Here is a 17024-nt window from a genome sequence, read left to right as displayed (position 1 = left end):
TAAAGATTTATTGACAGACATGATATTCCACACATCATCCACAGTGACAATGTCCAAGCATTCCATGCAGCCAAGAAAGAGATAATGGAATTATGGGTGGCCATCTCTGCTAGTAAAACTCACCAATATTTCACACAATAAAGCATAATGAAATTTATACATTGAAGCACGAAAGAAACTGGTATAGCCATGTGTATTCAAATAGAGAGATATGTAAACAGGCAGAATATGGCACCGAGGTCGGCAGTGCCCTTATAAGACAAGTGTCTGCCGCAGTTGTTGCATCAGTTACTGCTGCTATAATGGCAGGTTATCAAGATTCATGTGGTGATATAGTCGGCGCATACGCAATGGAACACAGCAGCTCCAAGGTAGGGATAAAGAGGTGACTTTCCCGTAAGACCATTTCATGAGTGTACCATGAATATCAGGAATATAATAAAACATCAAATCTCCGGCATCGCTGTGGCTGGAAAAAGATCCTTCAAGAACGTGACCAACAACGACTGAAGAGAATTATTCAACATGGCTGAAGTGCAACCCTTCCACAAACTGTTGCAGATTTCAATGCTGGGCCATCAACTAGAGACAGTGTGCAAACCATTCAACGAAACATCATCGATATGGGCTTTCGGAACCGAAGGACCGCTTATGGACCCTTGATGGCAGCACAACACAAAGCTCTATGTACCTCCTGGACCCGTCAACACCAACATGGGACTATTGATGACTGAAAACATGTTGCCAGACCAGACAAGTCTTGTTTCACATTGTATCAAGCAGATGGACATGTATGGTTATGGAGACAACCTCATGAGTCCATGGACACTGCACGTCAGCAGGGGTCTGTTCAAGCTGATGGAGGCTCTGTAATAGTGTGGGCGTGTGCAGTTGGAGTGATATGGGACCTGATACATCTAGATACGACTCTGACAGGTAACACACACACTTAAGCATCCTGTCTGATTACTTGCATCCATTCATGTCCATTGTGCATTCCAATGGACTTGGGCTATTCCAGCAGGACAATGCAAAACCCCACACGTCCAAAATTGCTACAGAGTGATTCCAGGAACATTCTTTTGAGCTTAAACACTTCTGTTGGTCACCAAACTCCCCAGACACGAACATTATTGAGCATAACTGGGATGCCTTGCAACATGCTCTTCATAAGAGATCTTCAAACCCCCCATATTTTTACGGACAATAGTCGAGACAATGCCACATCACGTTGCGGCACTTCTGCATGCTCGAGGGGGCCCTTCATGATATTAGGCATGTGTACCACTTCTTTGGCTCTTCAGTGTAGCTGTGCCTATCATCTGGTGGCGAGTATGGCAGGGGAGAATGACTGGTTCAATCAAAATCTGTCTGAAAGGTACTTGGATGGTCCAGCATGGACGAGAAGGGCGATAGCTGAGCTTGTGAATATTGAAGCCACCTTCAAAGTGGAGCCAACCACCCAAAATGTACCACAAGTGCTCTCCTCAGCACACTTCCTTGTGGGAAGATAAAACATTGTCAAATAGGACTGACATACCAATTGCAATAGATATGGTGAGACAGTTCAGACTCAATCAGAAAGTAGATGAAGACTTCTGAAAGTGCTGGAGCTAAGAGTATCTCTTGGCCTTGCACAATTTCCACCACGGCAAATGCCGAAAGGAATATTGGTGAGGATCACAGTTGGTGACATCTTTCTGCAATAAGTTCTCGCAAAATGTGGAAGAAGGCAAGAGTCTTTGATTCATCAGTCTTCCGACTGGTTTGATGTGGACTACCACAAATTGCATCTCAGAGCAGCACATGCAACCTACATCCTCAACTATTTGCTGGCTGTATTCCAACCTCTGTCTTCAGCTCTCCTATCATCCAGTCCTTTCATCTTATCAGTACTTACCACATATACCTTTTCTCAAAATTCTGTACAGAATCTCTTCATTCCTTACCTTATCAGTCAACCTAATTTTCAACATCTGTAGAACTACATCTCAAATGCTTCAGTTCTTTTCTGTTCCAGTTTTCCTACACTTCGATTTACTTTCAACAGATGTTCTATACTAATTAGACTGTTCGTTCCATTCAACAGATCCTGTAATTCTTTTTCACATTCACTGAGAATAGCAATGTCATCAAGCAAATCTTATCATCGACATCATTTCACCTTGGATTTTAATTCCACTCTTGAATCTTCCTTCTATTTCAGTCATTGCGTCTTCGATGTACAGGTTGAACAGTACTGGCAAAAGGCTACATCCCTGTCTTACACCCTTTCCAATACAAACACTTTATTCTTAGTCTTCCAGTCTTACTTTCCTCTTTTGGTTCTTGCACATATTGTAAATTACACATCTTTCCCTATAGCTCAACAATATTTTTCTCAGAATTTCAAACGAACATTTTACACTGTCGAATGCTTTTTCCAGGATGACAGATCCTGTGAACTTGTCTTGATTTTTCAGTCTACTTTCCATTATCAATTGCAAAGTCAGAACTGCTTCTACATGCTTTTACCTTTCCTAAAGCCAAACTAGTTGTCGCCTACCAAATTCTCAATTTTCTTTTCCATTCTTCTGTATATTATTCTTGTTTGCAACTTGAATGCATGATCTGTTAAGCTGATTGTGCAATAGTTCTTGTATTTGTCAGCTCTTGCACTCTTCAGAACTGTGTGGATAGTGTTTTTCTGAAAGTCATGGTATATTGCCACAGTCACACATTCTACACACTAATGTGAATAATCATTTTGTTGCCACTTCTCCCAGTGATTTTTGAAATTCTGATGGAATGTTGCCTATCCTGACTGCCTTAATTGATCTCCAGTCTTCCAAAGCTCTTGTAAATTCTGATTGTAAAACTGGAAACCCTGTCTCTTCCCTATTATCCAGTTTCCTCTTTTATTATGTCATTGGATAAGTCCTCCCCCTCATAGAGGCCTTCAATGTACTCTTTCCACCTATCGGTTCTTTCCTCTGCATTTAACAGTGGAATTCCCATTGTATTTTTAATGTTACTGCCATTGTTTTTAATTTCACCATAGGCTTTGACTTTTTCTATATGCTGACTCAGACCTTACAACAATTATTTCTTTTTCGATTTCTTCACATTTTTCATGCAGTCATTTCACTTTAGCTTCCCTACATTTACTATTTATTTCATTCCTAAGTGACTGTATTTCTGTATTCCCGAATTTCCCTGAACATTTTTGTATTGCCTTCTTTCATTAATCAACTGAAGTATTCTTCTGTTACTCATGGTTTCTTCGCTGTTATCTTACTGGTAGCTAAGTTTTTCTTTCCAGCTTATGTGAATGGCCTTTTTATAGATGTCCATTCCTCTTCAATTGAACGGCCTACTGAGTTATACATTAACACAGCATCTATAGCCCCAGAGAACTTCAAGCTTATCACTTCATTGCTTAGTATATGTGTATTCCACTTCCCCGCACACTGATTCTTCCCAACTAGTCTCTTCAAACTTCAGCCTGTTCATTATCATTACCAAATTGTGATCTACATCTATATCTGCTCCTCAGTACATCTTACAATTCAATATCCAATTTCAGAATCTCTGCCTGACCATGATGTAATCTAACTGTAATCTTCCCCCATCTCCCAGCCTTTTCTACATATACCTCCTCCTCTCTTGTGATCTTGAACAGAATATTTGTTATCACTAGCTGAAACTTATTGCAGAACTCAATTAGTGTTTCTTATCTACAAAGCCCACATTCTCCCGTAACCATTTCTGCTACTACTCCCCCTACAAACAAATTTCAATGACTATTTGATTTTCATCTCCCTTTATTTACTGAAATACCCATTCAATATCCTCAAATACTTTCTCTCTCTCTCTCTCCATCTTCTGCTTGCGATGCCAGCATGTATACCTGAACTACTATTTTCAGTGTTGATTTGCTGACAGTTCTGATGAGAGCAACCCTGTTCACAGTAACTCACTCTCTGGTCCACATTCCCATTCACAGCGGATCGTACTCCAGCTACTGTTGACATTATACCTACACTCATCTGACCAGGAATACTTTTCTTCTCTCCATTCCACTTCATTAACTGTCACTATATCTAGACTGAACCTTAGCATTTTCCTTTTCAGATTTTCTACATTTCTACAGTTTCCACATTCAAACTAATGACATTCCATGCCCTGACTTGTAGAACATTTTTGTTTCCTTGGTTATTTAATCTTTCCCTCACGGTTACCTCCCTTTGGCAGTCGCCTCCTGAAAATTCATGTTGTTAAGAATCTTTGGACAGTGGAGAGATCATCACGACACTTTTTTAATTACAGACCACATTTCCTGTGGACATAAATTATGTGTCTTTAATGCAATGGTTTCCGTCGCCTTCTGCATCCTCACGCCAGTGATCACTGCTAATTCTTCCACCTTTTATGGGCAGCTTCAAACCCCAAGGGCAAGAGAGTGCCCTGAACCTCTGGCAGCTCTTCTACCTTCTTTGACAAGGCTGTTAGCAGAGTGAGGGTGACTTCTATGCTGGGAGTTTTCAGCCACCATTGCTGATGATTTTAATAAAAAAATTTAAGCAGCAGCAGGGTTCAAATCCAGGACTAAGGACATTTTGTTTACTGGTCAAAGCCGTTCCCTCTAGACCCCGGCTGCATCAGGAGTACAGGAACTGAAAGGAGGCAGAGGAGGAGTCCCACATACAGCCATCCTTGTCACTGCTGATGGAAGACACCCACCAATCCTGACCTGTTGGTCATATCCCCAAAGGGAAACAGGGTGCGGAGGTTATGTAAAATAACTAAACGGTGTATCTTACTTGTATCTTAATGATTCCATCTGTAACTAATGTAACTTTCACGGTCTGTAAATTCTGTGTCAAAGTTGTATGTTGACTGAATTGTTTTCATACAGCTTTGGTGAATTGTAGGCACCGTATGAGAGATCATGGTTCACGAAAGTTCTGCAATGCTTTTGATGTCGAGTGAAATTAGGTGCAAACCCAGGTACAATCCTGAAAAACGGAGGGGGGAAGACTGTTCATGTCTCAGCTTTTTACTGTACCACACTATTAACGTGCCACAGATGCTTATGATTTTAGTGATAATGAGTATAAAATGTTTCAATGTAATAATAATAAAAACAATAATCTGTTAACATCATTATGAAGTACAGCAATTTGATCTAACATCTAATGAATTACAATTTAGTGAATGTAGTGACATGCAGCACTTGAAAAGCATTTGTCCAGAAATTTGAGAACATCTGCCATAAAACTAATTTAAGAAGCATCATAGTACCAAATTCTCATTATTTTTATATGATATAATTTCACTTAGTACAGGTTTTAAAACTTTGGTTATGTGAGGAAGGAAATTGCTTAATGCTACATTAATGAAGGTTGACATTATTAGAACTGTGGCAATCATGAGGTTTAAAACAGTAACAAGCTCCAAGTATGGTTTAAGAAAGTTTATTTAAATAACACCACTGCTGGTTTTGGATTTATTACAACTACATCTCTAGATGCAGTTCTTGCTTTTCTGCTGGGGCCTCATTTTGTAATCATTATAGGTTTGTGCACAGGTGTATATCTTAGAAACCAATATTTTTGTTGGAAATTATGCCAGAATGTACATAATTTTGGAGTAAAGGAGACCACTCAGCGAATACCAGTATCACTGAGTTGTTGACAGGCAGAGACAAACACGAGAGAGAAAGAAAACTTCCTAAGCTTTTGGAACAAATACCCTTTGTAGAGCGAAAGTACACACACACACACACACACACACACCTGAACTGCTACATTGTGCGAGATGGACAGAGAATGCCAGTATTGCATTTCAGCAGGTGGACTAGGGGTTGTGTATGGTGGGGTGGCTAGAGAGATGCAAGAGGTAGAAAGTGGGGTTGGTAGTGGGTAGCTAGTGATTTGGGGAGGAGGCAGCAGGTTTGCTGGTTAGCAATGAAGGGAGGGGTGAAAAGTACATGGACTAAGCTTGTGATGAACAGGTACTGAAGCTGGTGGGGTACAGCACACAATGCAGGTGATATGGATACATGGTTTGGGAGGCGTGACTGACCAGAGGAGGGGGAAACTGTTGGGTATAGGGTATATGGACAGTGGGTTAATGGATATAGAGGTCAGGAGAACTCCCATCTAAGTAGCTCAGAAAGGCTGGTGGTGGAGCGGTGGATCCAGACGGCTCCAATTGTGAAGCAACTATGGCAATCTAGCATGTGTGCTCAGATGCAAGTTGTATCTCTGAGTGGTCAACTTTGTTTTTGGCCACAGTTTGACAGTGGTCATTCATTCTGGTGGGCAGCTGGTTGATTGTCATATCGATAGGAAAAGCTGTGCAGTGATTGCAGTATTGTCCCCACACCACATGGCTGCTTTCACCTGTGGCCCTGCTACCAGGTTTCCTTTCTCTTTAGTGTGCATCTGATGATGACTCAGTGCTACTGCTAAACTAATATTTTTGTTATTCAAGTGAATCTGGGCCACATTCTGTAAATGCTGAGCATGTGTGCTCGTATAAAACATAGAAAGGTGTGTATTCAAACAGTTCCCACAAAAATTATCGGCATTCACATAGTACATGCAGCAAAATGCAAAAATATTAAAATATGTAGTGCAAACCCCAAATGAAATTATCACACACAAATGTAAACCACTGTACAAAATCTATAACTATAAAGCAAGGCCCCACCAGGAAAACAAGAAAATCTGTAAGAGCGTTCTGATGATGCATTCATAATAAACACAAAATCAATAAAAGTTTATTTAAATCAAACTTGCTCATACCATATTTGTGGACGATTGCTGTTTTAAATTATAAACCTTGTGAAGGGAAAGCTGTTTCTTTCAGTCATTTGCACTTATGTTTGGGAATTCAGTATTTATCTTACTTCTCTCTCTCTCTTTTTGCCTCCCTTAGTAGGATGTCATTTCCTTACTACACTTGCTGTAGCTAGTTTGTTCTACCAGTGGATTTATGATCCGTGTCATATTTTCTGTTGGTAGTAGGGACACTTAAGGCCTGGAAATGTGTACCTTTGCCTTGCTAGTATGTTACTGGTCACGTTGTAAGCACATCCATGTGGGCAGCCCCTCATACAACTGATTGCAAATTGCCATGTTAAATGTAGCTTGCATTTTACAGAATTTTCCACTATTTTCAAGATGCTTAGTTTTCATGTTACTTTACTCTCCACGACTTAGCTGTGAAATTTGGAAACCGATATATCTAAAAATAATAATCAACACCTTCAATCCATTACATGCAGTCACCCATCCTTCCTTCATCAAAGACACCAACCACTTTCTCGAACGCCTGGAATCCGTACCCAGTCTGTTACCCCCGGAAACCATCCTCGTAATCATTGATGCCACTTCCCTATACACGAATATCCCGCACGTCCAGGGCCTCGCTGCAATGGAGCACTTCCTTTCACGCCGATCACCTGCCACCTTACCTAAAACCTCTTTCCTCGTCACCTTAGCCAGCCTCATCCTGACCCACAACGTCTTCACTTTTGAAGGCCAGACATACCAACAATTAAAGGGAACAGCCATGGGTACCACGATGGCCCCCTCGTATGCCAACCTATTTATGGGTCGCTTAGAGGAAGCCTTCTTTGTTACCCAAGCCTGCCAACCCAAAGTTTGGTACAGATTTATTGATGACATCTTCATGATCTGGACTCACAGTGAAGAACAACTCCAGAATTTCCTCTCCAACCTCAACTCCTTTGGTTCCATCAGATTCACCTGGTCCTACTCCAAATCCCATGCCACTTTCCTAGACGTTGACCTCCATCTGTCCAATGGCCAGCTTCACACATCCGTCCACATCAAACCCACCAACAAGCAACAGTAACTCCATTATGACAGCTGCCACCCATTCCATATCAAACGGTCCCTTCCCTACAGCCTAGACCTTTGTGGCAAATGAATCTGCTCCAGTCCTGAATCCCTGGACCATTACACCAACAACCTGAAAACAGCTTTCGCATCCCGCAACTACCCTCCCGATCTGGTACAGAAGCAAATAACCAGAGCCACTTCCTCATCCCCTCAAACCCAGAACCTCTCGCAGAAGAACCCCAAAAGTGCCCTGCTTGTGACAGGATACTTCCCGGGTCTGGATCAGACTTTGAATGTGGCTCTCCAGCAGGGATACGACTTCCTCAAATCCTGCCCCGAAATGAGATCCATCCTACATAAAATCCTCCCCACTCCACCAAGAGTGTCCTTCTGCCGTCAACCTAACCTTTGGAACCTCTTGGTTCATCCCTATGAAATCCCCAAACCACCTTTCCTAACCTCTGGCTCCTACCCTTGTAACCGCCCCGGTGTAAAACCTGTCTCATGCACCCTCCCACCACCACCTACTCCAGTCCTGTAACCCAGAAGGTGTACACGATCAAAGGCAGAGCCACGTGTGAAAGCACCCACGTGATTTACCAACTGACCTGCCTACACTGTGACGCTTTCTATGTGGGAATGAACAGCAACAAACTGTCCATTTGCATGAGTGCACACAGGCAGACAGTGTTTGTTGGTAATGAGGATCACCCTGTGGCTAAACATGCCTTGGTGCACGGCCAGCACGTCTTGGCACAGTGTTACACCGTCCGGTTTATCTGGATACTTCCCTCTAACAAGAACCTATCCAAACTCGGGAGATGGGAACTTGCCCTTCAACATATCCTCTCTTCCCGTTATCCACCAGGCCTCAATCTCCGCTAATTTCAAATTGCCGCCACTCATACCTCACCTGTCATTCAACATCATCTTTGCCTCTGCACTTCCGCCTCGACTGACATCTCTGCCCAAACTCTTTGCCTTTAAATATGTCTGCTTGTGTCTGTATATGTGTGTGTGCGCGCGCGCGCGAGTGTATACCTGTCCTTTTTTCCCCCTAAGGTAAGTCTTTCTGCTCCTGGGATTGGAATGACTCCTTACCCTCTCCCTTAAAACCCACATCCTTTCATCTTTTCCTCTCCTTTCCTCTTTCCTGACGAAGCAACCGTGGGTTGCGAAAGCTCGAAATTTTGTGTGTGTTTTTTATTGTGCCTATCTACCAGCAGTTTCCCGTTTATTAAGTCATGGAATCTTTGTTTTTAATATATTTTTCCCATGTGGAATGTTTCTTTCTATTTTATTTACAGGGTGTATACGTGGACTAGAAAAAAAATCCCAGATTTTTCCTGGATTTCCCAGTTAAAAACATACTTTCTCCCACATGAAAAAACACTTCGTCCAAAGTGAAAATTACACTTTTTCCATGATAAGTGCATTATACTTTCCCTTGGAGCTGTAAAAATATCAATCCTTTGAATGGTTTTATACACCAGCAAGGAACTTCGCAGAATGAAAAAACTTGGCAAAAAAAATCGTATTATGACACACTGCATATTTTTGTATTCGTATTACAAAAGTATAGATTCGAAACAGTATGTTAATTTCCAAAGCACTGAAACTGAGATTGAAATGTGCTTTTGTAAGCTAGCCATAGTTCATGTCACGTGATATCACCAGTCTGTGACAGCAGATATTCAAAGTATAGGACACGGGATGTAGTCAGCCAATAGCAACATCACTGTTAAGCAGTGTGAACACACAAATAGGAAAAATTAATGGTTTAAATTAATGTACATAGTGTAGCTGCAAGACAAGCTAAGCTTTCACATATAATATTGGTCTTGAAGAGTAATAAGCTACAAGAAAAGTTAAACTTTCACATGTAATATTGGTCTTTTTTTGCATGTGTTTCACTTGAAGATACATCACAAAAATGTGCCAGTAAAATTTAAAATAATGACATTAATGTCTGGTCTTCTGGGCCTGAAATTCTTCTAGGTGACTAGTCCTCAATGTATTAAGTTTTAAATGAGAGTCAAACACACACTTATTTTGGAAATTCGTTGCACATTCACACATGTAACATAATTCATCTTGTGTAAAAGGAAATTTACTTTGAAACCATCACCTTTCAAAGCATCATTCGCAATATTTTCTTTGCAACCTGTTAGAAATAGCTTCGTTTCAACAGTTGCCAGGGAGTGCCAGAAAACAGGTGTTACTGGGTGTGGGTAGCTACAATGACGTAGGAAGCCCATATATGTTCATACAAATATAGTACTTAGAGATCTTACAAGATGCCATAAAAGAAATAGGATACTACAAGAGCAGTGGAATTACGTACACCATATTAAAATTCATAATTTGGCTTAAAGTGCTCATTCATATGTCCAGATTCACAATTAAGTTGCTCCAATCTGATATCAAGATTTCAGTGCAGTTTTCTAGATTCAAATTTTGTTGGAGTATCAGGAATGTATTATCTTATGTCTGGTTCTTTATTCTGGCATAATGTCAAACGTGCCAGAAAATGAAAATGTACACTTGAATTTCAGTGAACAGCCGAAACCAGGCAATAGTGCAGAACAACACATTTCGTTTCTAATAAACTGACTGTCTTTGGTGAAAAGATTACTAAAAGTCACATTTACTAGCAAAGCGACAAAAATAACTTAATTGTACTGCAAGGCGAATGACTGTCAAAAACATGGAAATAAAATCAGAAAACTGAAACTAATAACATATGTTAGCCTTCTGCAATTATGTGAATTTATTTTAATTCACTTGATACCTCCCAACCACAGAAATCCGTTTTGTTTTCATTTGATGTGAGAAGTGTAAATGAAGAGAAAACAGCATAATCACTAAATGTAAACACATCTTATGTGGAGACTACCCCTCCTCCCCACTACAACTCAGACTGCTATCTGGCAGCTTGAGTGTGACAGAAAATTTATTCTGGGTAGCTTCTGGCTGCTTGTTGCTACTGCTGATACAGTAACAGCCACACTTCAACTATCCAAATGCAGGAGAAGGTACTGCCCATACGCAACTCAAATGCACAAGCATGTGCGCTTGCAGGCAACTGCTCAAACAAACTTAACGTCTCAGCTGTTTACATTATGCTCACTGGCAGCAGTTTATTGTTATGAAGTATTCCATAGTCTTCGTCCTAAAACCTTTGACTCATTTTGCTGTTTATCAGATCTTAGCAGTCAAAATTACAAAAAAGTAACTGAAGTCTAAGACAATGAAAAATTCCCAGATTCTAAAAATTTTCCAGGTTTTTCCTGGTTTACTCCTGCATGAAAAAATTTCCAGGTTTTTTCCCAGATGTCCCAGACCGTATACACCCTGAACTTGGCAGATCTGGAAGGAAAATAAGTGCACTGTTTTCATGAAAACAATGGAAAAAGAAAATAAGTTTATGTGGAACAGTTACCTGTAACTCCTTAAAGTCTTGTTCAAATTTTCGCAGTTCTAGACACTGTCTAAGTTTTGCAGAATGATTCTGCCAAAAATCATCAAATGTTCTTTCTGTTTCTTCAAGCTGGACTAATAACCTAGATGAAGTTGTTTTTTATTATTATTTTGTTATAAATTCCATTTATATATTATCCCTGAAGTTTCAGGCATAAATCCATTGTCAAAACACACATGAAACTGGACATACAGAACCATATCATACAAAAAATTTAAGTATTCAATGTACATATACATAATGCGTAGAGAGAGGTGTTTGTGAGAATCCACATAGAGAAATCATCATAAACACAAGCAGATTATTAGTAAAGAAACCTAAGCAACTAGAACATTATTTCAATTATCACTTTAAGAAATTTCACTTGACAGCATAAGAAGCTGCTATCACTGTCGTCATCATCATCATCATCATCATCATCATCATCATCATAACTGTTGTTGAGTATAGGACAATAGTTTAACTGAACAGCCACATAATTTTATTTTCATTGTTGATACAAAATATAACTCTAGGAATTTACAAACTAAAAGTATGAATGAAATTATTTTGCACTGGTAAAAGGTTTAAACATACTTTTCTGCAAAATAAAATATTATATGAAAGTCCTAAAAACACTATCCTATTTGCTGATGACTCCAGCATATTACTCACTGAATCCAGCCCAGAAACATTGTAGTTAACAGCAGAAAGTTGAGTGAAAAGACTTTCAGAGTACTGCATCAAAATCAAATTCATTGCATATACTGAAAAAATTGTATGTGTCAATTTTAATTTATTTCCATTATCCAGCCAAATATCTATTTAAATAAGACTGAAAAAGGATCCTCTACAAAATGTACATGTTTTTCAGCTTGTGGATTCAGCAGGACTAAAAATGGGGCACATGTGTACATAAATTGTCAAAGAAATTCTAATCTGAATGCTGTAGTATAAGAACATTAAATTCTACAAATACAACAGTACTGCATGCATAATATGCATAGTTTCAGTCACTGCTCTGAATGGGTTCATTTTCTATAGACACAACTCACAGCATAAATGTTTTTGGGATAAAAAAGTACAAGTTAATTTGTGGGTTTAAAAAATAGATGAAATGTCAATGTCATTACTGAGCCTGGCATTCTGAATGTCCTGTACTCATTCATTTGCAAAACTATCTTATTAATGAGGGATTACTTCTTGAAAGCAGGCAAATTACTGCAGAACAAACAAATATACACCTAACATTTTCCACAAAAACACCCTGTTAGAGGAGCATAGTTAATGTTGTTTTCATACTAAACAATTACATAACAGAGCAAATAAAAATTGCTACTCATGCAATATTTAAAATGAAACTAAAGACATGTCCAATAAAGTATCCTTTTCATTCTGTTACAGAATTTATGAATATGTAAAATTAAATGTCACTGAAACATATATCAATAAACTAAGATAATAGGAATGTGTACCTAAATGATTCTGTTTTGCTGATACTAAATACTGTGTCCTCATTTTGACCTGTCCAATATGACTTGTATAATTTGTGCCATGTAAAAAAAATGGACCAATAAAAAAAATTAATTAGACAATCAAAAAAGGACCAAATGCTAAACTCTCTTGTCTATACCTCCTACTGCAATGGAACTCATTATGTACCGTATAAATTAGTCACAGTATGATTTCAAAGATAAACAACACAAACAGCAATAGCAGTGAGATCCTTATAGGGCCACACAAAGCCCGGTAGAAATTTAATAGGAGGAGTAGCCCCAGCATTGACCAATCCAAAGCATGGGGGAAAGGGGGGGGGGGGGGGGGGGTTGACTACAGAGAGCAAAAATCACAACTCCACATGTTCTTGCAAAACGCATTTGCTTTCTCTTGTAGATGTAACTTCACTGTTATTTCTTTATGTCTATCCATCTATCTATCTTCCATCCATTCCTTATTAGCAGGTCAATCACAGGGAGTGGAATCCTAAGACAAAATACTTTCTAAATTCGACCATCACCAGTCCTGACTATTGCATTATATTCATGAAAGATACAGTGCTAAACATATTTTACCACAAAGTTTTTGAGAATGAAAGAGACTGATTAAGTAACATCTATCTACAAGAAATGCCATACAACCGGTGACATCCCATTACCTATTCATTTTTTGTCAGCTAATCAGGACAGCATCTACATATTTTGAAGCACTAGACTCCCCTAACCCTATCTCATCACTCTAATATCCCTTCTTCCCCTCCCCCCTTAAGCTACACGTCTGCATCATAACAATATGTGCATAGGTGGGTAATGTAGGTGGCAATTTTTTGGTAATAGTCCACAGTATCCAATCTCTTAAACTGTTCTCGATTTCTATTCAAAATATAGTGGCACTCAGTTCTGGCACTCTAGGCAGCTGCTTTGTTTGTACATATGGCGGAGCACATTATGCTGCCAAACACACTCAAACATGATGATGCATTGTTTAAAGTACACTTGAGCGGCAGAATCAGACCAGTCTCCTTCCATTCCGCAATCACTTTCAATACCTAATGAACTTCAGAAAACAGGAGGTATTACATGAGGAAACACCAGATATGGAAATATATATATGAGGGTGAGTCAAATGAAAACCTTAAATTTGTAATAACAAATCGAAATTTCACGCCGTTATCATGTAAGTTGGTAAGCTTGCTACAAACAGCATGCAGAATGGTCTGTAGGTAGCAGCATAGTGCAGATGCACACATACCGTCGCAGTATCAGTATAAAGATGACCGCCCCACTTGTGACTTGCACCAGGAAAGAACAACATTCTGTTATTCAGTTTCTGCGTAGTGAAGGTGTGAACCTATTGAAATTCATCGACGAATAAAGGTTCAGTAAGCTGATGCATGTTTGTCACAGATGCAAGTCTACTAATGGAGCAGGAAGTTCACAAATGGTGTGACTTCAGTGGAAGATGCTCCTAGTTCAGGTCAGGCACAATGAGTTGACTCCACAGAACATGGCAGCAGTTGAAGCCATAGTGAAGGAAAACTGCCAAGTGACACTGAATGACACTGCAACATGTTTATGGATTAGTCATGGGTCAGCACACCACATTGTGATTGATCTGCTCCAGTTTCACAAAATGTCTGCAAGATGGGTGCCACGGCAGCTGACTCCTGAAATGAGAGAACGACGATGCTTGTGAAGAACTTCTTCGGCACTTTGAACGAGAAGTGATGGCTTCCTTCTAAGAATCGTTACTGGGGACGAAACCTGGATTCACTCCCACCAACTGGATACGATGAGACCAAGCAAGGAATGGCGCCATTCCTCATCACCAAAACCAAAGAAGTTTCAAACAGAACCATCAGCAGAGTAGGTTACGCTGACACACTTTTGTGATGACAAAGGTGTCATTTTGGAGCATTACATGCCTAGAGGGACCACTGTCACCAGTGCATCATACACAAATCTCCTAAAAAATCATCTGCGGTCTGCAATCAAATCAAAGTAATGTGGATTGCTGCCAGCAGGTGTCCTTTTGCAACATGACAGTGCAACACCCCACACTGCCCCTACAACAGTTACAACAACCACAGACCTGCATTTTGAGTGTCTTCCTCATCCACCATACTCACCAGACCTTGACCCCAAGTGATTTCCATATGTTTGGACGACTCAAAGACACAATGCGAAGAAAGAAGTTCCATTCTGATGAGGTATGCCACGCGTTGCACGAGTGGATGTACGGACGACCAAAATAATTTTTTTTCTAAAGGAATTTATGCACCTTGTAAGCAATGGAGGACTTGCATTGAGCGTGGGAGAGATTATGTTTAAAAGTGATACAGATTTGTACCACTTCTGCACAATAAATAATATTTTTAAAAATATTTAAGGTTTTCATTTGACTCACCCTTGTATGCAGATGTCAGCCACAAGAATGCACTTGAGTTGTGTCATACAGAATTTTACACTGTACTAATGCATCCAGAAATAATCACTGTGCAAAATTTTTATATTACAAAGTGCATTGTTATTAAGTATGGCAGCGCAAACTTTTCACGAACAGTACAGTGATGTTAGTGCACCAACAGGCAGTCTGACAAAGTCATGTCACATTGCAGTCTTAAAATAAATTTAAATATCTTGGGAAGCACAATAACTGAAGACTTGAGCTGTCATCAGGAGGTGAAAACTCTAATTACCATAGCAAAGAAGGCATTCAACAGGCATTACGTGGCAATTTAGATGAAGGTCTAAGGAAAAGGCTTGGCAAATGTTTTTTGTCTGGAGTGTGGCACTATATGGGTCAGAAACATGGACACTGAGATGAAAGAGGATGAAAAAAGGTTAGAAGCATTTGAGATGTGCATGTGGAGGAGAATGGAGACGATAAGCTGGATGGAAAGAGTGAGTAATGAAAGAGTAATGGAAAGGGTTGGTGAGAGAAGATGTCTGCTGAAGGTTATAAAAGAAAGGAAAAAGAAGTGGCTGGTACAGTCACTGAGAAGGGAGTGCTTTCTAACAGATGCTTTGGAAGGAGAAGACTGAGAGAAAGAAGTAGATACAAGATGAAAGACAACATAAAGGGAAGAGGAAATTATGTGGACCTGAAAAGGATGGCAGAAGACCGGAAAGCCTGAAGAACTAACATGTGAAAACCTGCCTTTTGGCAGAACACTAATGATAATGAGTCTAACTTCCGATTCAACAACTCTTACAAGCGCGCACCCCTCCACCCCAAACACACACAAGCACTTACATTATTAATTCATGTTATTGGTGTTATGTTTAAGTTTTTTAATGTACACTGTATCTCATATTCATTACTGTTTTTATTCATTATGACTGTTTAGGTTGTTTCTATAATGTGACAGTCATACAGAAACTTTACATAAGATTTAGACTTATCTTATACATGTAATTACTGTGATCTTCATATGAGGCAATTTACCCCCAAGGGAAAATTGCAACTGATTTTGAAATTGGTCTTCTTTCACACGATAGGAGAGATACAGATACTGTGGCATGGCAAGTTTTGGCATGCATGAGCAGAATGTAGTCAGTCAGTCGGCCAATCAATCAGCAGCAGGCAGCTAAAGAATTCACAAGATGATGAACCTGGAGAAAGCTGCTCTGGAATCATGGCTCACAAATTGCCTCAGATGGGATGCCACTGAGCTAAGTAGATCACACACATATGCTCACCCTACAATGGTGAAAAGGAAAGTCTGAAGTAACTGTATGGAAAAACTGTAGTTTGGAAGCAATGGGTGTTCAAGTTGAACTTGAGTATGAGATGCAGCAGACTGATTGAAACTGCAGCAGGGAAACTGTTTACATATCTTCAACTTTTGTACAAGCAGAAAACCCATTTAATTTTGTACAGAGAGATCAGCTTTTCCTTTATCAAGTCTAAACCAACAATAGATATCTGTGTTTAAATTTGTACATACAGTCTTAGTTCTTCAGAATCTGGCCTACTATAAGTTCCTTACTTTATCTGACTGAATAATTCTGAATTATTCAAGAAAAATCTCAAAGTGTGTGCTATAAATGTGATATTTTGATTAGTGGGTTTGCGACACAGAACTGTAGTACTTCATATAATCTCTTGAGATTCAAATATTTAACAGTTGCATTCATAAACAGAGGTAATGTAATCAGGCAGTATAATTTCAAAAGTAAACCACTTGTTTCTTTGCCATCATATAAATAAAA

General features: G+C 39.5%; 1 protein-coding gene across 2 annotated transcripts in view; it reads right to left on the bottom strand.

Moving 5' to 3' along the window:
- Positions 1-17024, bottom strand: part of LOC126345620 (guanine nucleotide exchange factor DBS-like) — a 350102-nt gene that overhangs the window by 114351 nt on the left and 218727 nt on the right. For both annotated transcript variants that reach the window (XM_050002115.1, XM_050002117.1), the window contains exon 9: positions 11296-11416. In XM_050002115.1, the coding sequence (XP_049858072.1) occupies positions 11296-11416 (121 nt within the window). The remainder of the gene's footprint in view (positions 1-11295; positions 11417-17024) is intronic.

Source organism: Schistocerca gregaria, chromosome 1 (genome assembly GCF_023897955.1).
Source record: "Schistocerca gregaria isolate iqSchGreg1 chromosome 1, iqSchGreg1.2, whole genome shotgun sequence".
NCBI lineage: Eukaryota > Metazoa > Arthropoda > Insecta > Orthoptera > Acrididae > Schistocerca > Schistocerca gregaria.
This window is presented reverse-complemented; position numbering and strand designations above follow the sequence as displayed.